Consider the following 26294-nt stretch of genomic DNA (forward strand, 5'->3'; position numbering starts at 1 on the left):
TTTGAATCAAGTACAACTCCTAGGTACTTGTAAGAATTTGACCAGGGAACATAGTCATCAAAGAATTTAATATTAATGGAAGGGTACGGGAGGGGGCTACGTTTGAATATCATAGCGGCACATTTAGCAACATTGATTTTTATTTTCCAAGTGATGAGCCAGTGCTCAAAGCTGGAGAGATATCTCTGAATGATTTGGACCAAGTTTTCAAGGCGTGTGTGTTGAGGTAGGATGGCCGTATCATCTGCATAAAGTGCAAGAGTGATACTAGGTGATTTTGGTATGTCATTTATGAAAATGTTGAACAAAATTGGGCCTAAAAGTGACCCTTGGGGGACGCCGCTTAGTATAGGACGGGGTGCCGTTGGCTACTATAAAGGGGAGCTGAATCATCATCCATTTTGAAGCTAACTTGTTGGTATTCGCTATTGGATTAGCACTGATTTCTTGACATATTTGTGGATCGATTTCGACCTAATTTTCAGAAAAATGGGTGGTTGTGCTGCACCAAATTGTGCGAATCAGTCTAAAAATAACTTTAGGATGTTTCGTTTCCCTAGAAATGAAGAAAGACGAAGAAAATGGGTAGTTAATTCTCGTCGAGATCAATGGATCCCGAGCCCAGGAGCGTATCTTTGTGAGGTAAGTTCAGCTGCGTATTTTTCCATAGAATGTTAGAAAAATTACTCTTCTTGGTACTTTAAAATATTTATTTTCATTTAACTGTCACTTATTGACGATCAACTGATTTTATAAGTACAAAATCAACTGCGGAATGTGTATGTGTTTGTGCAGTAAAATATCGTTGTTTCATGTTGTTTCTTTTGTTATCGTGAAAAGTTTATACCGTTTGTAAAATTTGTATCATACATTTCATGTAAACTTTGTGCTCAGTTAGAAATGTGATGTGCCTTTTTCTTTTCTTTAATTTTACTGTACGATTGGTGATTTAAAGTAGCATTCTATGTTTTGATTCTGATGTATTGTCGCCAAATCGGATAGTTGGCGCCAATGTTAAAAACTGGATGGTATGATCCAAATAATAAATGATTTTGTTTTTTCTTTATAGTAAGATAAATATATTCTGTATTTTTAGACATTTTTAAGAAGTTAAATATTAATTTAAATATTCGATGAATCGTTTTGATCCCATTATTATCCTTTATTGTAGTAGTAAATCTTAATGTTGTATTTTTAACTATAGGTACTTTAAATTTATTTTTAGTGTGTGAGCAGGAAATATGTTTTAAGTAGTTTTACAAACATGATTACTTTTTAAAAATTTTGTTCTATTTTCATAAAAAAATTTTAATTTATCAGAAAATTACATTCTTAAATTATTATAATATATGTAACTGTAATTTAATACTAGTGCTTTTGATTTTAATGTTAAATTTCATGCATGCTTTTGTTAAATATGCAGGTACATTTTGAAGAAAATAAATTTGAATGCTCTAGGCAAGATGGGCGTAAAAAACTCAAGCCCAATGCTGTGCCAACTCTTTTCACTGTGCCTAATCCCCCACAACTGTTGACCCCACAGCGTCTAAAAGGCATTGGTTTACCAAAGCACCGTTCAGTTACATCCAATTTTTGTAATGTATGTGTTTTTTATTTTTATGGTTTTTCATAAAAAAATATGTTTTTATTACAAATGGACTAAATTGCTTTATAAAAGAATCAAAATATTGAAATTAAGGCATTATGTGATAAAGCTGTAATTACAGTCCCTAAGATTAGATTAAAAAATTAAAATTTTGCTGTTGTTATATATATAATTAAGTATGTACTTTGTTATTATAATCATATATTGAAAATTAAGCATAAAACCTCAATTTGATGTAGTTTTTGGATAAAGTTTTTGTAGTTTTTCGAGGACGGTCATACATGGGTCTGGTTTCTTCAAATTTGCTCCTAAGAGAAAGAAACCGGTATCTGATTGCCTTCAAAGTCAAAAGAGTTTAAATCAAAATTTGTATTAAACTAAAGTTGCTTTTTTGCTTAATTTTAAATTCCAGATAAATAGAGAGAAATATGTATGGAGTAAGTAAAAGAAATAATATTGAAATTAATAACTTTAATCTTGAGTAATACAATAATATAGTTATAATACATTGATTTAAATGTATATTTTAATGTCTTATATGTCTTGTCTGAATGTTGTTATTTTTTGTTTAAAGATTTACAAAACTTATTAGGATTATTTATATTATTTATTATTAAAATTACATTAAGTATATTTTATTTATCAGCATTTTCAGGTATCCTTACTTATATGTGTTTCATAATTTTTGCATCTTCAGAGTGGCTTGCTGCACGGTTTACCTTTATCAACTGAAGCGATTTCTGTTGCTGAACCATCTGTTGTAAGTCTTCATTTGAAAAGTTATTAAATATTTAGTATTATAAACTTTTTCTAAAAAGTATTAACACTGTTTCTAAAATTAAAAAATATATTAACGTAATATTTACTTATGTTTAAGAAGTATGAATGCTATGAACAGTCCAATGTATTTATGCTTTTTTATAAGTTGAGTTACTTTGAAAATGGTAATGATTATTTGTATTTATTTTTATCCGATCAGAGTTTATAATTTCTTTCACTTCCACATATTTCATATATTATAATTTCTTTTAGGTTCATTTGCCACAACCTTCAGCTTCATATTTTGGAGAAATAAATTTTGCTGCCGAAGTATCTGATGTAAATTGCCATTTTGCACTTCTAAAAAATTTTAATAGTTTTTTAACATCTATTCGTAAACTGTACTATGTTTTTTTTTAAATGTTTCCATCTTCATAATCATGCACTTTATTTCATTTCACCAGTGGTTGCAAATGTGTACATTACAGTACATCTCAGGTGTGTTTGCAACAACATTTAGCATTACCTTCTGATTAAATAACAGCTGCTAGTAAAGAATCTATTCTATGTTTTCATTTGAGCAGCTATTAAACGTCATATGTTTTACATATATTAATGAATTTTTATACGATTTCTGAAATATGAAATTGTTTGTCTTATGGTTGCTAAACAGCTGTACTATATCTGGCTGTTGTGCTATGGAATTATTTTTGAATTTTGAGTGTTAACAATTTATTATCTATTTATGAATTATAAAATGTTATGTAAAATAATTATTTCTTAAAATGAATGTAGTTTATATTATCTGTATTTCTAAATTTCTTATATATATATTTCAGGTTTGTTTGCAAGAACAAGCTTCAACTTCATCTTGTGATAAAATGCCATCTATTTGTGAAGGATCTCATGTAAGATAATTAGTGTATTATTAAATTGCTTGCTTATACAAAACGTTTCTATTAACTTTTTTTGGGGGGGGGGTAAAAGGAATGTAATTAATTTCATCAGCATTTACAAATTCTTTGTGTACATTTCAGGTTTGTTTGCAAGAACAGCCTTTAGCCTCATTTTGCAATGAAATACCATCTATTTGTGAAGGCTCTGATGTAAGTTGATAACTAATGTATAATTAAATTACTTCCTTATATGCATTTAAAATGTTCTCTAAAGTAATTTTTTGGTAAAAGGAATGTAATTAATTTCATCAATAGTTGCAAATTCTCTATGTAAATTTCAGTTTTGTTTGCAAAAACAACCTTTAGATTCATCTTGCAACCAAATTGTAATTAATTTTAATTAATTTCATCAGCATTTGTGAAGGCTGTGATATAAGTTGATAATTTGTGTTATTAAGGAAGAAAGTAAACTAGAATCTAATCAAGAGTTTAAGAAGTTTTTGCTGTTCAGTTCTGTCTGTAAAAAAGTAGAGTAGTTGTCACTGAAAAATTGCTGTTTGTCTCTTCGAATAATAATTAGGCCCACCAACAGCTGAATGGTTAAAGTTACTGAATGCTGGGAGTTCCATCTTCTGTTCTATTTCCAAACAGGCTGGCTGCATGGTTGGTTTTTTTGTGGTTTTTCCCCATGTGTAATGTGAATACAAGCCAGTTCTCCTTAGAAAGTCCTCTACAATAGAAGATCTCATAGTCAGCTAAATCGGATTTACTTTTGTGTGACCTTAAATGAGGCATCAATTGTGAATCTGTTTTGGCATGTTATTCGGAATTTTAAATGAAACATTCATTGCTGTTGTGAAAGAATGATCAACTGATGTTTACCTTACTAATCAATGTCTTATAGTATTGTAATGGCTTGCAGGATTTTTCATAATGGGATGTTGCATATGTTTTACTCTTCTTTTTTACCAAATAAATAGAGTATGTTCCTAATCAGACATTTCTTCTTTTGTACCAGGGTTATATAGTATGATGTGATAATTTGGATTTGTTTATAGAATACATAACAGTATTTTTTGACATTCTAATAGAACCAGTGTATTTTATTTATTTACTTATTGCTTTAAAACAGATTTTGAATCAAGGCTTACTTCCCACCCCCTTTGGGTATGCACATAAAACATGTTTAAGCTATATTTATAATATATCAATGAGATGCAGTGGATGGACAAAAATATGGAAACACCTTGTGAAATGCATACTTGAAAAGAAAGATTGATTTTAATGAAATGTACGTGGTTCTGGCGTTTTTGACTACTGACGCCACCTATACAACTTCGTAAATGTGCTAAACAGTTCAGTTGTTGTCGGAGTACTGTTATGTGAGGTTGTCATTGCATTATGTCAGAGTTAACAGACTTCGAACGTGGGCAAATTGTTGGAGCACGTATGGTCCGTAAGCAAGGTGGCCGAGGTGTTTAGTGTTTCAAGAGGTACTGTATCGAAGATTTATTCCGCATATTTGAAAAGCGGAAAAACATCATCTGCTAAATCACAGCGCGGACGAAAGTGTGTCCTGAGTGATCGTGACAGACGATCATTAAGGGCAATTTTGAAGAAAAATAAGAAGACCACAGCTGCAAAAGTTACTGCTGAAATGAATGTTGTGTTACCGAACCCTGTGAGTACCAAAACAATTAGAAGGGAGCTTCATAAACAGGGAATTGCTGGCCGTGCTGCGATTGAGAAGCCACTCATCAGTGATGCTAATGCCCGTAACAGGAAAAGGTGGTGTTTAAGTCATAAAGCCTGGACTATAGAGCAGTGGAAGCGAGTAATATGGTCTGACGAGTCTTCTTTCACATTGTTTCCCACTTCTGGCCGAGTTTACATCTGGAGAACGCCATCTCAAGCCTGTAATACAGACTGTTTGTTGCCAAGAGTGAAACATGGCGGGGGTTCTGTTATGGTTTGGGCAGCCTTATCGTGGTTCTCTGCTAGCCCCATGATAACTGTGTCAGGGCACATGACTGCCAAGACTTATGTGAACATTTTGGCCGATCAAGTTCATCCCATGGTACAAACTTTGTTCCCCGATGGTGATGGTGTCTTCCAAGACGACAAAGCCCCTGTTCACACAGCTCGCATTGTCCAGGACTGGTTTTCTGAGCACGAGGATGAGTTGTCCCATCTCCCCTGGCCACCACAGTCACCAGACCTGAATATTATCGAACCTTTGTGGTCTTAGGTTAGCTCCTTTAATGGAAAAAGAACAAAATAAAAATGATATACCTTGAAAACAAGAATACTATGTGAATAGTGTTGGCTAAAATTTATTCAGATGGTTTTTTGCATTTATTCAAACATCTCCGCATATAAATGAGAATTAATTATATTATATTAGTTTTAAAAGTAAAACTAATATAATATCATTCTATATAAAGCTGTTTGATGTATAATGGAAAAAATTCAATTACTGCAGTATGTTTTAATAAAATTTGAATATAATAGACTAATTGCACTACATTAGACCAAAAAGCAAAACATTTTTATTTATTTATCTTTATTTTCACTATATGTGTTTGTCATATGTTTGTTACTAGAGGACTTATTTTATAGATTTGAAGCTAAATAATATTTTTATGTTTTTACTTATGCAAATTAATTAATAAAAAGAACTGTGATTTAAGTATTGTCTTTGCTGTGATATAGATTGAATCTTATTATGTTATGGAATTATCATTTAAATATTCAGATACGTGTAATATTAAGAGCATATGTATGTAAGTATAATTTTTCCAAGTATAATAAAAAGTAACCATCAACAACAAATAAACTTATAAGTAAATAGTATCTGTAAATTCTGTATGTAAAGGTATTATTTTTATTTTTATTTATTTGTGTGTGTATTATTTTAATATTGTTTATAGCTAAATAAAGAACAAAAAAAAATTAATGGAATTTTTTACTCTATTAAATCTATGAATCCCATAGTCATCTGAGCATTGAAGTAATTTTTATAGCATTCTGCACTTCATTCTAAAAGCATTATAATTTAAAGGTGTATATCTTGAATCAGTATTTAAAATCATAAAGTGTTTAGCAGCTTTTTCTGGAAACACACACAAAATAACATTTTTAACAAATTTGCTACAGTAATAGACATTTGATTCCATGTGAGCAAAAGTCAAATAACATATTAAAAATAAAAAACAAAAATTAAAGATTAAACCTTATCCTAAATTAATGGAGGTTGAGGGATTTCCCTCAACCATGTTAAGAATGTGGTTGAGGAAAAGCTCTTGTCAGAAAATACATTTTGAGATAAATAACATTATGCGTGTATTTAAAAGAAAAAATTGAAAATTCAATAAAGGAATTCAAAAAGAAAGCATTTTTAACTAAAAATACAAATTTGAAATATGATATGTGAAAATGTTTTAGAAACTTTTAAAATAACTTGAATCATACGAGAAATTTGGCAATTTAAAAAAAAAAATACGAGAAAGAATCTGTACTGCAGACAAAAGAAGGGGGAAAAGCCACACATCTTTATAGGATTGCAGAAAAAAGCTGAAATTCGGATTCTCTAGAATGTTAAATTTTAGCGGACAGCGCTAAAGAGCCAAAGTTGCCGCTCCACACCTAAATTGCAACCCTAAAGCTTAGATTCAAAATGGCTGACGAGTCAGCCTGCATCTCTAGTAGCTCTAATAAATACGACCGGACTTCAGAAGTAAACAAACCCGCGTGCCGGCGAAGGAATTCTATCAGCAGTCGTACTGGTAATCTTTTAGAAGCTTCGAAGAATTTATCAAATATAAAGATGGATCGTGTTAGATCGCAAGACAATGATCACCGTAATTCAATTCATTCCTATTTCTGTAAGTTAAGCTTTATTTTTAAATTTCACTAAGCTTTATACTTTAAAACTGTAGTATATATTTAGTATAGACTTTAAAATTGATAGAATACTTTGCAGTTATTATTTTTGATTCGGAAGCTCCAAAAATATTTTTTTCTCTCTTCATACAACACAGCAGATGGATTTTCATTCTTAAATTACTTAATATATTAACTTTACATTATATTATATGAATCATATTATTTTATGTAATCAGTAATCAGTTTTTTGAAGCTGTATTGCTAATGTAAAAGTCATTTTTTTAACAAGGTTAAGTTTATAGTGACAGTGAAAACAGTATCTACACTACTTCTGGTTTGTTAAGAATTAGCAATAAAGTATTCTGAAGAGCTATCTTTAAAACAGTTTTATGCACTTTTAATGCATAAAACTAAATCATCTGGTATGTATTCCGAAGATCGATTGCATATTTTTCCTTCAAAATTTTGAATTTCAAGAATATGCAGAAATAGTAAAATAATCAGTTTATAGCATTTACCTATGAAATGTAACATTAGATGGTGAATAGCCGGAATGATTGTTGCATCCTGGAGCAGTGCACTGACCCATTTTATTTCGCTGAGCAGTTTCAATGCAAATATTATAAACGAAACCTTTCGTCTTATCCCCACGCTACAAAGCGGGCGAGCAGTTTCAATGCAAATATAAACAACACTTTCGTCTATCCCCACGCTACACAGCGGACATGGTTATCAGTCGTGACGTCACGTTTCTGACATTTCTTCGGCTTCAATTTTGTGACGTCATGCTCACTCCATCTATTCTAACCTCCTTGCCCTATACTTTGATATAAGTTGCTGCTCACTCAGCAGATCTAAAGCATTTTCTTTAGCACACTTGATTTCTGTCCTCGTGAAAGCACAAACAACACAGCCGCCATATTGATTCGATCGTTTTTCGCCGCGGAATGATGGGTTCCAAGTGATCGCTATGAGAACGAGCGATCGCGAGCTCAGAGTGATCGTTGCGTTTCAATTGAATACCAAAACAGCAAAATCAATCGCAACTGATGACGTATGACGACTAACGATCACTAAATGTTTCAACTGAGTGAGGCCTTAAATCACCTCTACTAAATTTACAACATCACTCGAATCTTATTTTTATTTTCTGTTTGATAAATCGGTAGAACGGTATTTAGTATTTAAATATCATTACGATATAACATAGCACGTTATTATTCCTAAAATTCGAAATATTAGTTTTAAAAATTAATTTAACTTGGCTTTTGTGTTTGAAATAAAACGCTGCGCACTACATAAATGAAACAGTCGGCTGCGTCTACCGTGGGAACGATCGCCTTCGATTGTGACGTCACAAATCGATGTAGAGCTACTAGAGATATTAGTAGCCCTTTATAGTAGCCTTAAATCGATGGAGCAGGCCTGTAGATATCTAGTTGGCCTTGGTCTGCGCCCTGTAGTTGTAGTTTTACTATAAAATGGACATAAAACTGTTACTATTCATAAATTCAGTTGTTAAAGAAAATATGCTTTTAAGAAGATTTTCGATGCTAAAAAATTACGAAATTACTTTTGTCTCGAATAAAAGTGATCTTTTCTATTTGCCTTTCCTGTACACCTAAGCTCGAATTTTCGCCCTGCAAGCCAAACATTGTATAAGGTGCAAAACAGGTTTATTTTATCGTATGGTATTGTATTGAAATTTAGACGTTGTAAGTAGTACGAGTCTTTTTTCTTTGAATTTTGTTGTGTATTATATATATATATATATATAAAATATTGCATGCTTAGATGTAATTATGTAAGAAATAGTGATAACGTAGATGTTGATCCCTAATGAAGAAAAAACTTGGCCGGCGAAATAGGTTGAGGGTCTGTGTTACTACGCAGTTGTTTTCTGCACCTCGGCTTAGGCTGTTTGAAATGGGGCACTATTAGAGTGCTAAGTGTTATTTTCGCACGTTTTAGAAAATTGTAAACTCATCAAATTGCCATATTAGATGGTTCCGATTTTGAATGAATTATGTAAACATCCAAAGAATTCATATCTGAAACAGAAGTTCGAGACAATGAAAAAGTATTTGAAATTGGTGAAAATTTACAATTGGGTTCCCCTTGTTTTTTGGCGGCACAATTTTAAGATGGCCGCTACACAAAATCAAAATAAGTCAAAGAATTGCACAAACTGTGTCCATGTACACATCGATCTGTTTTCACTTAAAAAAACATCCTAGAATTGCACAAACTAGGCATTGCGCACTGCCTTAAATTTTTCCATGTGCACATCAGTCTATTTTCATTTAAATAAAATCAGGAAGCTAAAACAAAGTTAAAACTATTATGGTAACCAGAAGTGAGGTCTCATCGCCAAATTAAAAAAAAAAAAAAAAAATGTCGCTAATTTAAGGGGCACCCAATTCTACGCTAGAGCCTTAAAATTTAATAACTGCATTTTATGTGATCAACAATTTTAAGACTTCTCATAATATATACCATTTTTAAGACAGTAGCAAACGTTTTATCACAAAATTTAAGAAACCGTAATAAGCAGTAAATGAGCAATAAATAGTAGGAAAACTTTGATTCATATATGAGCTAAAACTTTAAAAAAATTTAGAAGAGAAACGAAGATTAATTTTCAAAATTTCGATCGACTGAAACATGAGCCATAGTATAGTAAAAAACAAAAAGTGGTTAAACAGTTTTAACTACGTAATTTATACTTTTACAATAAATTTTAATTTGTAATAAACATAAGAAGACTACGTAAATTCGTACGTAAACAGTAGAAGACTACGTAGTTCATAGAAAAATTTAACAATGCAATGAAGATAAAATTCAAATTGGCACGCTCATTTCAACCACGTCCTTAATCACATATAATGTACTTACATGTAATGAGAATTACTTTTATTTGATTTATATTTAAATCGAAATCTGTTTTAATGAATTCTTATATTTCCAATTCAAGTGTATTAATCAGTCATCCATAGTAAACTGATTCGTGAATTTCTGACCCCATAAATATGTGAGTTGAAGGATCAAGACTCGCAGGTATTCGTAACTTAGGAAACCAAGAGCATTTTTTCACACTTCTTTGCTTGGAAGAACTGGTTACACGACACCTCCATTCACACAAGCCTCTCCCATCTTTCCTTTCAACTAATCTCGCACTGTTTTTACACTTCAGACATTCGTACACATTTGAAATCAAACCGTAATTTATGCATCAATCTATCACACATATTTTGCCTTTATCTTGAAATCGAATCAAATAAGCAAAATCCACATGTTCAACTCTTTTGATGCCAGCCATTTGCTCAAACTGTTAACGTAAAGCAGAAAGAATGATGAATACACTGGTAAAGGGAAACAGCGCATTTAAAACCACAAATAGTGAAATGAATTTCCAAGTATGAATAATCAAAAGACCATTTAAATAATATAAACTGTAACCCTAAACCCTAACAATTTTCATCCTCGCAAAAACTAATAATAATAAAATGGGGATTACCAGATTTGACACTATTCTGTGTAACTTGGCAGCTGGCTCGTAATTTCCAGTCTAGTCGAAATGGTAGAAAAATTATAAATTGAAATATTGGGGGAATTGTAGAAATCCCATCCAATTTTTACTTTCAATTTAAACAACAAGCCTTTCGTAAAAGAAAATATAAATGAAATTAATTTCGGCTGTTCTTTGGAATATGGTAACAGGTAGTTTGGCGACATTTTGGAAGTGATAAAGGTTACTTACCTAGGACTTTGGGAAATTTTGTGTGAGGGAAATGAGAGATCATGAGATATGTCATGTGACATTAATGGACGAATCACTGTTCTTTAATCGAAAAAGGGGGTATGTTATAAAAATATCTGCTGTACTTTATAGTAGTAGTTTCATTCTATGTTCTGTGAAACAGTGTTGTTTAATGTTTGGATACCATGGCCGTAAATAAAGTAAATCCGAAATTTTTATTACGTTTATGTGTAATTGAAAAGAATTGCTTAATTGCGGATAAGTATGAATGTCCAATATGTGGGAATGAAATGAGATTGTGTGAAAGGAAGGATATTACAGATAGTTTGAATGGCGGTGCAAGAAACCTGGTGAAAATGGACATTTTGTGATCCACCATGCACTCAAGATTCTGTAGAAGGTTAGGTAAGTTAGTATTTTTAATTATTTGAGGATATTATTTTTATGCATTGTTCTAAATGTAAGGAGTATATAAATTAATATGGTATTATTGGAAAATTGTTATTAGCTTTGATTTAGTTTAAAGTAATTAGGATTGTAAGCTAATTTTTATTAATTTAATGTATGTGCTTATTTATATTTTAAGTAGTGTTTTTTAATTTAATGATCGTGATTTTGAGAGTTATATGTTTGTAGGAATTTGGTATACGTTTTAGTTGAAGTAAACGTGCATGGAAATAATTTAAATATTTGACACCAAGTATTTGTAATGCTTTAGGTATGAATTCGTTGGTGACATTTATAATAGATGATTTAGAGGTAAAAGTTTTTGGATATTTTATTTATTTTATATGTGGAAATGTTCATATTTGGAAAGAGTATATACTTTTTCGCGATCAGGTAATTTCATATATGTTCTTTTTACCGAATTTAAAGATTCACAAAATTTTCATGCATTTTCGTGAAATTTTTCTAATTTATGAGAAAAAAAGCAGTGTACATGGATATAGTGAAGAGTGTGCGCAGTGCTATTTTTGTGCAATTCTGGGATGTTTTTTTTAAGTAAAAATAAGTCGACGTTTACATGGTTTAGTTATATTTTAATTAAATGATAGTTATTTTGTGAATTTTATGTTTGTAGGAATTTGGTATACGTTTCAGTTGAAGTAAACGTGTATGGAAATAATTTAAATATTTGATACTAAGTATTCGTAACTATTTTTAATGTTTGTGTATAAATTCGTTGGTGACGTTTGTAATATAATAGATAATTTAGAGGTAAAAGCTTTTGGATATTTTATTTATTTTATACGTGGAAATGTTCATTCTTGGAAAGGGTGTATATATTTTTCACGATCAGGTAATTTCATATATGTGCTTTTTACCGGATTTAAAGATTCACAAATTAGTTTAAAGTAATTAGGATTGTAAGCTAATTTTTATTAATTTAATGTATGTGCTTGTTTATATTTTAAGTAGTGTTTTTGAATTTAATTATATTTTAATTAAATGATAGTTATTTTGTGAATTTTATGTTTGTAGGAATTTGGTATACATTTTAGTTGAAGTAAACGTGCATGGAAATAATTTAAATATTTGACACTAAGTATTTGTAATGCTTTAGGTATGAATTCGTTGGTGACGTTTATAATAGATGATTTAGAGGTAAAAGTTTTTGGATATTTTATTTATTTTATATGTGGAAATGTTCATTTTTGGTTCATATTAAGGGTATATACTTTTTCGCGATCAGGTAATTTCATATATGTTCTTTTTACCGGGTTTAAAGATTCAGAAAATTGTCATGTATTTTTGTGAAATGTTTCTAATTTATGAGAAAAAAGCTGTGTACATGGATATAGTGAAGAGTGTGTGCAATGCCATTTTTGTGCAATTCTGGGATTTTTTTTTTTTTAAGTAAAAATAAGTCGACATGTAAATGGTTTATGTGTATGTGCTATTCTGAAAAACGCGCAAGGAGTTTGCGATTGTGCACTGTTTCCCAATTTTGCAGTTAATATTTGTCATGATTAAGCAGTTTTGTTACATAAAATTTCTAGCATAAGTGTAATTCGGCTAGTAGATTGTTGGAAAAAGTATTCAGGAAATAAGAAAAGAAACATATTCAGGAAATAAAAAGAAAAGAAAAATGGCTTTACTTCGTGAAGACAAAATGGCGGCAAAAAAAAAAAAAAAAAAAAAAAAATGGTTGCTGTAGCAGAGTTGGTCACCAAAAAATCGCCAAGTTACTATAATCCAAAGATCAACCCTTTTATTTTCTAATCTTTAATTGTCTTTTTGTTTTGCAAGGAACCTCCTAAAGTAAATAAGTAAATTTTATCATTTTTATATTTCTTGTTTTTTCCCTCAACCTTTCTTTCTGTAAATTCACATATTTGATGTAATATCCAGAATTAAAATTAACATCAGAAATAATAGAAAACAAAATTAACTACTGCTGTGATGTTAATAAATAAGCATTTTTAATTAATCAACAATTACTTACATAAGTAATGCTATTTTGTATTCTTCATATCAAGTGTATTATTAAATATTAAAATAAAGAATAACATATTTTAAGTAAATAATGATATTTATTGACATTTCTGCAGTGTCGGTATATACATATACAAAATGATTTTAAGCATCTTCACAAATACCAAGAAATTTTTTATACAATTATTTGGAATGACCATTATGAAAACCAAAAGCAAAGTTTCCAACCAAGAGCCAAAAGCATTTCATTTAAATGAACGAATACAAAATTACATTTAAAACGTCTTTCAAAAAATTACACGTAAATTAATAAAATGACTGATTTCATTCCTTTGGTTTCATAAAGTATCCAATACTTATTACATTTATTAATATAAGATAAAATACTTGGTAAAAGTCTATTTAAGGGTGCCCCTTGGCGATTGGCCAACAAGGCACAATTGACCTTGCTGACCAATCGCCGCTACACGAAGCCAAAATAGCAGCAAGTCAAGGAGTTGCACAAATTTGGTGTCCATGTACACCTATTTTCACTTTAAAAAAAATCAGAGAACTGCACAAACTCGACATTGTGCACTCCTTTGACTTTGCCCATATAACCCTGTCAACGCGATTACTGAACTCGGCAGCTCGAACCATATTGTCGTCAATGTCTTGTGCAAATTGTTGCATCGCTCTTGCCATGTTGCAGATTCTCCAAGGTAAGGCCACGCTTTTCAGTTTCTTCTTCATCTTGCTCTTTGTTTTCTTCCTCACTTGCAGACTTTGCCATCTCAAGGAGGTCTTCATCGGTCAGTGGGTCTCAGTGGCAGTCGATAAGGGCATTGTCTTCTTCTTTTGTCATGTTGACAAATCCTTCATTCCTTATGATGTGAGCCAGCCTCACCGCCTTGTCCACCGCTGAGTGATGAACTTTTTCAGGAGTGAAGCCTGGATAGTCATCCACCACATTCGACCATAATTTCTTCCAGCTAGAATTTATGGTCTCACTCTTCGTGTTCTTTAATGCTCGCTGAATATTAAACAAACATGAGGCAGTGTCGTAATTGTGCCAGTATGCTTTCAAGGTGATTTCGTCATTGGCATCGTCAACTGCTGAGATGAGTGCTTCCATTGTGGAGCGAGTGTAGAGTGCCTTAAAGGCATAAATGACTGATCCATCGGCTGAATTCGAGATGTAGTCTTCGGGGGCAGAAACTCTATCTACACACTGTCATATTGCAGGTCCTTTGCATAGCCTCCTGCTAAGTCCATCAGGAGAAGAACCTTAAAGGGGAGGCCCTTTTCAGCCAGATACAGCTTCACCTGGGGAATGAAGCAATGGAGGAACCATTCAAGGGTCAGAGCTTTCGTTATCCAGGCCTTGGAGTTATGCATCCAGAACATGGGCAACAGAGCCTTATTTTTGTTTTTTAATGCACATGGACTTTTGCTTCATAAGTAAGGCCTGGCTTAAGCTTAAAACCTGCAGCATTGCCAGCCATGATGACAGTCACACTGTCTTTGTGAGCCTTGAAGCCTGGCCTCTTCACTTTGTCTTTGAAGAGGAATGTACTCGAAGGCATCCTCTTCCAAAAAAGGCATGTTTCATCCTTTCATCCATGTTGAAAACGTGCAGGGAGGTAGCCTACGTTACTGATGAGGTTAGGAAGCTCTTCCTCCACGTAACAACAAGCAGCATTGTTGTCAGCAGAGGAAGCCTCACCATACAGAAACACATTTCTGAGGCCATATCTTTTTTGAAATTTTTCGAACCAGCTTTTGCTGGCTGAAAAGCCTCATCCTCGAAGAGGGGAATCACTCCTGGCAGCGCTATTACTGGCTTGAGGTTCATCAGCACGTTCTTCAGCCTCTTCATTGTCGTTATCGGGCAAGATCTGGTCGTAGAGAGCTTTGGCCTTTGTCCTGATTATATTAGTGGCCAAACTCACCGTCTTTTTCCTGCAATCAGCAATCTACAATGCCAGTGCCGTTTCCATTTTCACAATTCTATTATTACGCAGAGTTACCACCAAAACTAAGAGTAAAAAATATCCTCCGTAGTGCCGGACTGTTGGTGGCATTTCTCGTATGAACCTTTCTTGCGACAAACCCATTCAAAGCTATCTGAATGATCTTTACATTCAACCATATGCATTTCTTTCGTACAAACAGGACACTTATAATGGCTGGTAAGTAAACCTTCATTTACACACCATTTAATTAATGCTTTTTTCCCCTTTCGTTCCAAGTCGTACAAAAACGTCAAATTAATTTTACCACATTCAGCCATTTTACCATGTAAAGCACAAAATAATCAACGTATTTCCTAACTAACATCCAACACAATGGGAACAGCCGTTACAAATCTTTTCCTATCAGTCAAATTCACCGCAACCACGCAACCAGTTACATCATAATAGGGTTTCTATAGCATTCAACTACTCAGGTTACCATAAATGAAACAACAACTTGGCGTTAATCCAAGGGGCCACTCTTAAGTATAGACTAACCAAATACTTAACTTGAAAATTAAATCAATAGGTATTACTAAAGCCTGGGAAGAAATTTTGTAAATAATTCACTGAATCAAATAAATATTTTATAGCTCATTGGAATGAAAATTATTTCAAATTATGAAATTACAAATTAATTTTTCAAAATAAAAATTACAAAAATGGCTATTTTCAATCTTAGCTATACAAGTAATAGTTGTAAAAATTCTGTATGCTTGGATTTTTCATAATTTTAATTTACAAAAAATCTGTTTAATCCACTTTTATTACTCATAATGCACAAATTTTATATCATTTAAAGAATAGAATTATCTAATCGTTGCCACATGTTCTATTCAAATACTATAATAAATCTAGAACGATGTATAAAAGAAATTAAGAAAACAAAACAAAAAAGAAACAGTTTTTCACAGACAATCGAGTATTTCTCATTCAATTTATTCAGTTCTCACTTCGCGAGAAGGTAAAAATACATAAAAACTCAAAATACCTATATTAAAAATTACGAAGTAAATCTTAAACACTTATATTCTCGAAAAAATAGCAGAAAGAATTAAGCATGATTTAATTGGCAATAATAAATGAAGGCGTTATCTTTGTTGTTGCGAAGCAAAGTTTCTCTAGATTGGCAACAAATCCACTAGTCTGCTGTTTCAAATGTAAACAATCAATGGCCGCCATCAAAAAAAGGCTTAGTGGCACTTAAAATACTTTAAAATTGATGATAATTCTAAAAATATTGCATACAGATTTACTAAAGGCATAAAACCTTAAATGGAAGATAAAAACAACATAATTCAATCATTTTGAAAGCAAAAACTGTATAATTTACAAACATATAAGAGTAAAGAAACTGAGATCACTGAGCCGGGTAACAAAGTGGACGTTTGGTGCGGCCGATTGCAACCAAAATATGAGGTGCACATCTACATGTTATAGCAGTCCTTTATACAAAATTTCAACGTTCTGAGGCTACTTGTTTTTGAGTTATGCGAGATACGTACGCACGTACCTCCGTACAGACGCCACAAAAAATTCTCTTCAGAATTAATTTTAATGCAGTTTTATAATTTTTTTTTTTTTTTTTTTTTTTTTTTTTTTTTTTTTGTAGAAACAAGTCTTTTATTCTGTCCTTACGTACAGATATTAGGCAAAAACATCGTTAAATTGCATTCAATAGCGGTCAAAATGGATCTTTTCGTTGAAATATGCTGCCTGAAACTTTTCGCAATTACAATACTTCCTTTTTACTTCGTACAAGGAAGTAAAAATGTGTTTCCAATTTATCTTTTCAACACATTGGACCAAAGACTCAAGGTCCTCCTTCAATCCGTTTGCCATGGTTTCTTTGATTTACTATATCTCCTGTGTCAGAATCATCTGAAGACAACTCTTTCATCTCCAAGAAGCATGCGACCCAGATATATTTTCACTTTCCTTGTAGAAGTGATTCGTCAATTTCCACCACTTGCCTGGGGCCACCGAAAGGATCTCTCTTTTCGAACATCTCTACAGAGACATCATGGCACAAATTCTACCAATTGCATATAGTGTGATGTGTTTTATCAGTAAACTTCTGAGTAGTCGCTCAAAAGTATCAGAGCTCTAATAATAAACAAGTTCCAAAATCTCTAATAACGAAAAGTGTGCCGTTACAGCGACTTCTGACATCCTCAAAACTAATAAAAGTGTTTTGTTTTCTTATTGATTGATATGTGTGACATCCTTTGCAGGAACATCATAGGCTTTTGTATTCTTCACCATTTCTATTTTTCCTTGTTACTTCTCGGGTTTCAGCGCCATACTTTAGACAGGGGAATGACTCTGTAAAAATGGACTGTTTGCAGGTAAAAGACTGTAAAAAAACTGAATAAGTAAATGGTCAAAAAAAGTGCATGCAGAATAAATTGCCAAACAAATTATTAAAGTAAGATGTTAAAAGCCTTGCATAAAAGAGGTCATTCCTGGACAAGATCGCTAGATATGTGTGTGTGTGATAAATTGGAAGCATCTTTGATGGCGCAGATATTAAAAAGTAATCTGCGGTAGTGGTAATCTGCGGGACTTCGGCGATTCCGGATTATAGATCATCAGTTTAAATCTCGTAAGATGGCATGCAGAAATTCTAAAATTAAAAATATGAAACCGTAATTTATGAAATAAAGAACAATTATAAAGGTATTAAAATTTACAAAAAAAAAAAAGGCTTAATATTTATTTGTTTACTTTATTAAACATTTCTTTCAGTGTAAGTTTTTAAGTTGCTTCGTTTTATGTGATAATACTTTCTTTTTAATTCTATAAACAGACATAATTTCTTGTTCAGTTACAAAGTTCCACTGTTCAAGTCCCGTTAATTGCTGTGCAGAGAATACCAACTCGTCAATCGAAATTTTTTCGTCTTCACTAACCTCTCTGTCACATTCTTCATGTCTTTATCCATTTTTTGCAGCAATTCCACTTTTTGTTTGATGGACATCGAAACATACTTTCATTTTGTATGATCCTTTGGGAGCTCCAGAATCAGAAATTCTATTTGACATAATCGAGAGTTCAAATTTACTTTTATAAAATTGCTCTTACAGTTTGCAAAAAATAATAAGCCAGATCCAATGTGAAGATTAAGGAACAACACAATCATCAACATTAACTGAAATAGATAATTAGATAATTTTAGCTTATACCGTCCATTATACATAAAACGCGCACGCGGAAACGTATTCTGCGCTTGTGCACACGCATAGGCGCAGTCGTAAAGCACGCGTAAATACCTATGCGCATAAAGTTTTTAGCTTTGAGGTCCGGATTATAGATCATTCCGGATTATGGGTGTCCGAATTAACGACTTTTGACTGTATATCCGCCAAAATGGACATGTGGTTCGTGCATATTTGGATTGGCATTTAAATACTTTTTGGTGATATTTTCCACATGACGAGTTTATTTAAATTTCAAGTCTTATTCTAATTAATAGTATTCTAAGTAAGATTTGATATTATCCTGTAATGTATAGTGATAATCATAAAATTTGAGAATACAAATTTTAATTAAGTCTATTATTCTAAGAAGTGTTGATAATACTCTGAAGAGTTTTTGGTTTTAAAAAAAAAACATATTTTAACTATTGTAAAAATATTTTGAGAAAAGTGCACATTTTTTGTTCTCAAGAAAATTTTAAAGTTTCAGTTACAATGTTGACGAATCAGGAACCCGTTAATCTTGACGATTCACTGAACGTGAATCAAGAAACAATAGATTTAAATATTATTTCATTTGAAGATTCTAAGGACAGTGACATAATTTCTTGGTTAGGTTATTTTAACAAAGTCTGCCAAAATAAGGACGAAAATTGGAAACTTCAAAATATTTCTCGTTACATTAAGGGAAAAGCCCTCTGGCTCTGTATTAAAAATTGCTATGAGCTAAAAACTTACTCAGAATTTGAACAAATATTAAAAGAAAACTTTATCGATCCCACCTTAACTACTTTCGGCGACTTCGCTAATTTAAAATATAACGCCAGAGAAGACATCACGAATTACTTTCGAAAGAAAATGGAAGTGGGTAAGTGGCTTAATTTGGATAAATCAATGATTTTAGAAGGTTTAACAGATGGTTTGCCAACAAACTTAAAGTCTTTGATGATTGTTCAAAGTCCTGCTGATCCTATAACTTGGCTAGAACAAGCCCACAAACTTTGACAAATTCATGAATTTAAAGATGAAAATTCGCAAAATTATAACAGAGATAGGAATAGTCAACAATTCAGACAAGCTAATTTCTGAAATAATAATCGTCAGTTTGTTGCTAATCGACCCAATCCATCTACAAACCTCATAGTTTTCAACAAATTGGAAATAAATCTAACAGCAATATCAACAACGGAAAGAAAGTTGTAAGTCACCATACTAATAGTAATTTTGATGGTATAGCCCCATCACCTTGTAGAATATGTACCAAAAAAGGGATACCAAATTGTTATCACTGGGCTCAAATCTGCCCATTCCGAAATGAGAACAACGAAACTGAAACTAATTCTAATGTGGAAAACAAAAATTCGGGGTCTGATTCTTAAGGAATTTCAGAACTAAGAATTAAGGGATTTTTATCCCATGGCAAATCTGTCGACTGTGTCGTGGACACTGGCGCAACATTGTCTATCATCTCAGAAAAATCTGCAAGCAATTTACAGTTAAAAGTTCAAAAGGTAAAAGGTATTAAAATTAGACAAACTAAAGGAAATTTTTCTATTGATAAAATGTGTAGATTACAAATGAAAATTGGAAATATTATTAAACTAATTAACTTGTTAATGTTAGATACTAATTTAAATTATGTTATTTTGGGTTTAAATGAATGTAAATTATTTGAATTAAAAATTGATTGTAGTAATTTAGTGGTAACTCAAAGAAATGAAGACATTTCAAATTCTGTGATTGTAAATAACAGTTTCTTTGCATGTACAACTTGATCAAGTACTTGAAGAAAACAGTAATGTAATGCCATCAGTTAAGACAAAACCTAGAAGTAATATCTCTGAGGTAATAAGTGTTGATGAAAGTAATATATCTAATGAAAATAATGTGTGTAAAGGTATAATAGTTAATGAAGGTAATAAGTCTAATATTATGAAGTTTAATGATGATAAGATGTCTAAAGTAACAAGAGTTAATGTAACTAATGAAAGTAATGTAAAACTAAAAAGTCAACAAAGTGATGTGAAATAACAACAAATTCAGAGAGTATGGAGGAAGAAAACCCTGAATTAATTAAATTGTTAAATAAATATAAGAATGTGTTTTCCAAAAATAAATATGATGTAGGTAAAATTAACATTGAACCACAACAAATTAACTTGACTTCTGATTTGCCTGTCACTTTAAGACCTTATCGAACTTCCCCTAAGGAAGAAGAAGAAATTAGACGACAAATTGATCAATTATTAAAAAATGGAATTATTAAAGAAAGTAGTAGTCCTTATGCATCCCCAGTAACCTTAGTATTAAAACGCGATGAGGGCAAAAAAACCAGAATGTGTATTGATTATCGTAAGTTGAATTCATTAGCAAATTAAGTTGATGCTCATCCCCTGTCCCGGATAGACTTTTTATTAGACAAGTTAAGTAATGCAAATGTTTTTTCTACAATAGATCTAAGATCAGGGTTTTGGCACATTCCTATTCACCCTGATGACACCGAAAAATTGGCTTTTATTACAAATTTTGGACTGTATGAATGGCTAAGACTCCCTTTTGGCTTCAAAAATGCACCGGCTATCTTTAACAGAGTTATTAAATGCATCCTCACTAAAACTAAAATCCAATTTGCTTGTAGTTATTTTGATGACATAATTGTTTACTCTTCTTCCAAAGAACAACATCTAAAGCATTTGTAATAACTTACTTAATCTTCTATTATCGATGGTTCTTGTGTTATATTGGCCAAACAAAGACACTTTCCTTTAACTAAATCTATTTAATGAAGAGAAGACTATGTACAAGTATTATATACAGATTACAGGATAACTGGTATACTTCTCTCAACCACTCTCATCTACCTCTCAACCCTCTCTGCTGAAAACTCTTAATTAACTAAACATACGGGTGGCGCAGCGCACTCTATCTCTTTTTTCTACATCACTCCTAACCTGTACTCTTTAATAAGAGTACACAAACTTACTTACATAACAATATCAACATTAATTAATAATGGATTAATACTAAATAGTACGACATATATAAATGAATAATATAAAAGAATAATCTATACTAGTATATATCAAAGCCACAAATGAACATAATAATTAATAATATAATAAAAACTCAATAATATCAAAGTTCTAAATTTAATCTTGAAAGGATATAACATCTGGATCGATCTTCTGAATTGTCCTTTGGGCGTGCGAACGAGGCACGCTCGAACATGTCCATCTCTTCCTATAATCACCTTTTCAATTATACCCATGTCCCAAAGTAGTTTGGGTTGTTTTGGTCCTTCTACCAACACAATGTCTCCAGTCTTAAGGTTCTGCTCTGTTTTAGGATTAGCAAAGTTATGCGCATTTCTAAGATGGAGTAAATATTGCTCTTTCTACTTGATCCATATTAATTTTAAGAGCTTAGATTGGTAAAGCTTCCTCCTAGTTAAAGTCTCTTTGTCGGATACCTTATTAAAAATTTCCAAGAAATGCTCGGGAAAGTTAAATGTACCACGTCCTGGCAATAAAAAGTGTGAAGGTGTGAGCGGGCGAGGTTCACCCAGCTCGTTACTCTCGTATGTTAAAGGACTATTATTTAGCACATACTAGAGTTCAGTTAATATTGTAGAGAGCTCTTCGAAAGTCAGTAATGCTCTCCCTAAATTTTCTTCAGAGGTTCCTTGACACTTCTCATCAAATGCTCCCAGAACCCTCCCCACCATGTTGAACGCTCAGGTATGAATTTCCATGTTACCTTTTTGGATGTCAAGAAATCACTCACACTTGGATCTGCTTTGATTCTTTTAAATCCTTTAATTATTTCACATGTGCTGCGGAAATTTTTGGCATTATCTGAATAAATCACTTTGCAGCTCCCTCTTCTTGCTAAAAAACGTCGTAATGAAAAAATGAAAATTTTTGCTGACATATCTGAAACCACTTCAATGTGTACAGCACGAGTGATGGCGCATGTAAATAAGGCTATGTACACTGCTCAAAAAAAAAAAAAAAAAAAAAGGGAACAGTCCTATATCTCCCGATCTACTGGGCCGATTGACAAAATTCAAATTGCGTTCTTCATGTCTTGAAAGCGCGACTTAGGATATATATTAGATTTATATATAACACTATTCTAACATAGGTATTTTGACACAAAATCGGACTTTTTCTGAAATAACATACCAATTTTTTTTACATATTTCGATTCTACGACTCAAATTATGCCTAAATATGAAATTTTGTAAAATTTGGAGCGAAATTTACGGAGAAATTCACAAATTTATGTCGGCACTTTTTTGTCAGTTTGCGCCAAGAATACTTCACTTGGCGAACTTCTTAATATATGGCAACCTAGTTTCCTTTCCCGTGAGAGGAAAGAAAGTCACCATCGTTCCTTTTTTCCAAATAATATTCTTTATATTATATTTTTAATTATAACTTATTATTTTAAGTAATTTTTTCTTTTTCGAATTTCATTTTGTTTAAGTTGCACGTTTTTTTTTTTTTTTTTTTTTTTTTCAAATAACTGTTTTAAAAAATTTCTATTTACCTATTCGAACTGCGTAAATAAAGGTGCAGCGTTTATTTTTTTCAAATAGTTTTCTATATATATATTTTTCGTCATAGTTATTATTTTAGGTATTTTTTAAATTTTTATCCTTTTATTTTAATTGTTTATGTTGCATTGTCTCTTCAGATAATTGTTTTAAAATTTTCTATTTATTCCTTCTAACTGAGCATTTTAAATGTATTTATTAATATCAATTTTCCAGAATTTGATTTTATTTATTTGAACTGCGTTTCTTTCGGAAGAATACTTTGTAACCCAGACTACGATGAGTTTGAAAACTACATACTATATTAAAAGAGAAAATACAGTAAAGCACAGTTTTACATGCCTTTCAATGTTCCGTTCAGAAAAGATATATATAAATAAGAGAGATGTATAACTGACATTTTAACTTAGGATGACTTGCATACACTGCTTTAAACAGTCTTATCATTGCTTTACACAATTTTATCCTACATTTGGTTTCTTAAAATGTTATTCATATTTTAGTCAAATATTTTATTTTTGAAATTGCAAGAATCAAATATCATAACATTGAAAAGTTTTAAATTTAAAAAAATACAAATACTAAATTTTACGAAAAAATTTATTTTTCTTCTCTTTTTCTTTAAGCATTCTGAAAGTATATTAAAAATATCTAACTTTTTGAAACCTTTTGGTATTTTTGACAATCATTTTAAATAAAGTTATCACCTTCCATTTCATAAAGGCCCACAAACGGCCGAGCGGTAAAGACGCTGATCACTGGTAGTTCGGTCCGAGGTTCGAATCCCGCGAACAGGCTGGTTGCATGGGTGTTTTCGTGGTTTTCCCGATGTGTAACGTGTATACAGGCCAGTTTTCCTTAGAAAGTCCTCCACGAAGGCATCCCTCCCTTTAGGCAGATAGCCCTTGTGTGCTTTGCCATAATTAAATAATCCAATCCAATCCAATCCTTAATTAAATATAATTGATTTGTAACTTCTACTAGAACTGACGTTAAGAATTGAAGTGCAAATAAATAATATCGTGTGCAATCTTGATTAATATAAAATTAAAAATATTTGCACAGAAAAATATTTGCATTCAGACAGAAAGTTTTTTGAAATATTTGAAATTACTTTATAAGAAGGATTTATTAATAACCGCAATAATTACTTATTATATTGCTGATGATTAGGAATCAGTTCTTGACAATTACATTTTAAATTAGAATTTTAAGAATTATTAGAATTTTAAATTAGAATAATGAAAATACGCTACGCACAAAAATACATTTTAGGATAAAAAATGAGTTGATTTTTTATGTTTTTAAACTTCTTGAATTCATTTAATAAACATCGTATCCTCGTTGTTAATTGAATTCAGAATGTTGGGTGTCGTTTATATAATTATTCTTACTTGTCCACGGAATCTGCTGACTTATCCAGCGATTAAGTAGATCATTTCTACATAACCATTGAACTTCCATTAATTCAGTCTCTAGAGGGTTGTATATTTATATCATAATTTGACTTTTATAAAAATGATTATTCTAAATCTTATGTTTCTATAAAAATATACTGTGCTTTAAAAATATGGATGATAGTACCATCCGCTCTTTCAGCCACTTCAAAAGCATCAGTTTGTTTAGAAATAAATTGTGCAGTTAATGTCATAAAATTCAAATAAACATCAAACGAAAATTCTCAGTTTTAGATAATTCAATTTAAACGAAGTAAAGTAGCAGACGATAAAACGCCGAAGGTAAAAATTTACTCTTACAAAAATTTACTCTTATTAAAAAAAAAAAAATAGAGAGAAATTTAAAAAATTTATTTAAAAAAATAGCTTTTCATATAGTATTAACAAATATTTATTACGCATCATTGAGGGAAAACATGTCATATAATAAATTCTCCATAAAATTTTACTTGAAATTTAAGGTTAAAAATAGCTGTGGCAATACAGTGTAACAAAAATCCATAGACCTCATTTGGCGTTATTATCGCTCAAAAAAAAGATGCCAAATTTCAAAACGCAAAAATATGTAAATTTGTGTATATCTTAGAAAATTTTGAATAAAAAAGTCTAATTTTTTTGAAGATATGCTTAAAAATATACCTACTTTAAGATGATGGTAAAAATTTTATAGGTTATAATTCAAAATTTTTTTCGAAAAATTTATAAAAATGATTTAAAAATAGAAATTTAAAAAATAAAACACAAAAAATGGGTAAATTTTATTTGGAATGAACCTAAATTTCAAAATGTGAGAGAAAAAATCAAAAATGTTTAATAAAAAAAAGAGATATAAATAAATATTTGCCAAATTCAATTAACATTGAGGAGCTAAAATTTTGAGAGCTAATATTTCAAAAACTACTTGTACGATTTTTACAAAACTTGGTATTCTGGCATAATTTGAGTCGTAGAATCGAAATATGTAAAAAAATTGGTATGTTATTTCAGAAAAAGTCCGATTTTGTGTCAAAATACCTATGTTAGAATAGTGCTATATATAAATCTAATATATATCCTAAGTCACGCTTTCGAGACATGAAGAACGCAATTTGAATTTCGTGAATCACCCCAGTAGAACGGGAGATATAGCACTGTCCTTTTTTTTTTTTTTTTTTTTTTTTTTTTTTTTTTTTGAGCAGTGTACACCTTTTTGTGGTTATCCGCTTTTTCTCTAATAGTAGCCGCTCCCGTTAAGTCAATGCCTACAACTGTGAAAGGATTACTTTGGACTACATGATCTCTGGGTAACTGACCCGTTAACTTTTTGGCGGGCTTCACTGCGAACTTTTTACACACCAGGCAAGCGTTAATAACTTTCTTTACTACTTGTCTTCCTTTAGATATCCAAAATTTATTCCTGACTTTGGACAATGTTGCCATGACTCCTGAATGGAATAATTTTATGTGTTCACTAAATATCACTAGTTCAGTGAACTTCGTTTTCAGCAGAATAATGGGATGTTTTTCATCATCTATTAATTCTGCTTGTTCCAAACAATCTCTGACACGCAAAATACCTCTACTGTCCAGATATGGTGCTAAACTGTAAAGCTTAGAATCTGGTGTTATTAGATTATTCATCTCTAATTGTTGAATATTCGAAAAGTAATTCGCTCTCTGTACGTGTTTTATCCAGTACTCTTCAGCTTCTTGGATCTCCAATACAGTAAGATGACCTTCTTCACAGGCACGTTTCTTAGCTTGGCG

General features: G+C 31.5%; 2 protein-coding genes across 4 annotated transcripts in view; both read left to right on the top strand.

The window, feature by feature from the left end:
• The first annotated feature begins 445 nt into the window (after positions 1–445).
• LOC146994407 (uncharacterized) lies at positions 446–13180 on the top strand. Its single transcript, XM_085826363.1, has 6 exons — positions 446–1600; positions 2304–2366; positions 2639–2704; positions 3205–3273; positions 3403–3471; positions 13157–13180. Exons 1-6 carry the CDS (start codon positions 1403–1405, stop codon positions 13178–13180), a joined length of 489 nt encoding a protein of 162 aa, XP_085682489.1. The 5' UTR covers positions 446–1402.
• Positions 7128–26294, top strand: part of LOC118196041 (uncharacterized) — a 59811-nt gene continuing 40644 nt past the window's right edge. The window contains exon 1 of one of the 3 annotated variants that reach the window (XM_085827253.1): positions 7128–7145. The gene's annotated coding sequence lies outside the window, so the exon portion shown is untranslated. Of the gene's footprint in view, positions 7146–8715; positions 8862–26294 lie in introns of those variants that run through there. The other 2 variants (XM_085827248.1, XM_085827247.1) reach the window with 2 other exon arrangements.

The sequence above is a fragment of the Stegodyphus dumicola genome, chromosome 11, assembly GCF_044657685.1.
Source record: "Stegodyphus dumicola isolate Sdum_Otavi_A_Nest chromosome 11, ASM4465768v1".
In the NCBI taxonomy this organism is placed as follows: Eukaryota; Metazoa; Arthropoda; class Arachnida; order Araneae; family Eresidae; genus Stegodyphus; species Stegodyphus dumicola.

Excerpts from the sequence above, each read along its gene's own strand:
- LOC146994407 (XM_085826363.1), top strand. The coding sequence starts at position 1,403 with ATGCTTTTGTTAAATATGCAGGTACATTTTGAAGAAAATAAATTTGAA. Across the intron at positions 1,601-2,303 it reads TTACATCCAATTTTTGTAAT|AGTGGCTTGCTGCACGGTTT; the intron begins GTATGTGTTTTT and ends TTGCATCTTCAG. Across the intron at positions 3,274-3,402 it reads CTATTTGTGAAGGATCTCAT|GTTTGTTTGCAAGAACAGCC; the intron begins GTAAGATAATTA and ends TGTACATTTCAG.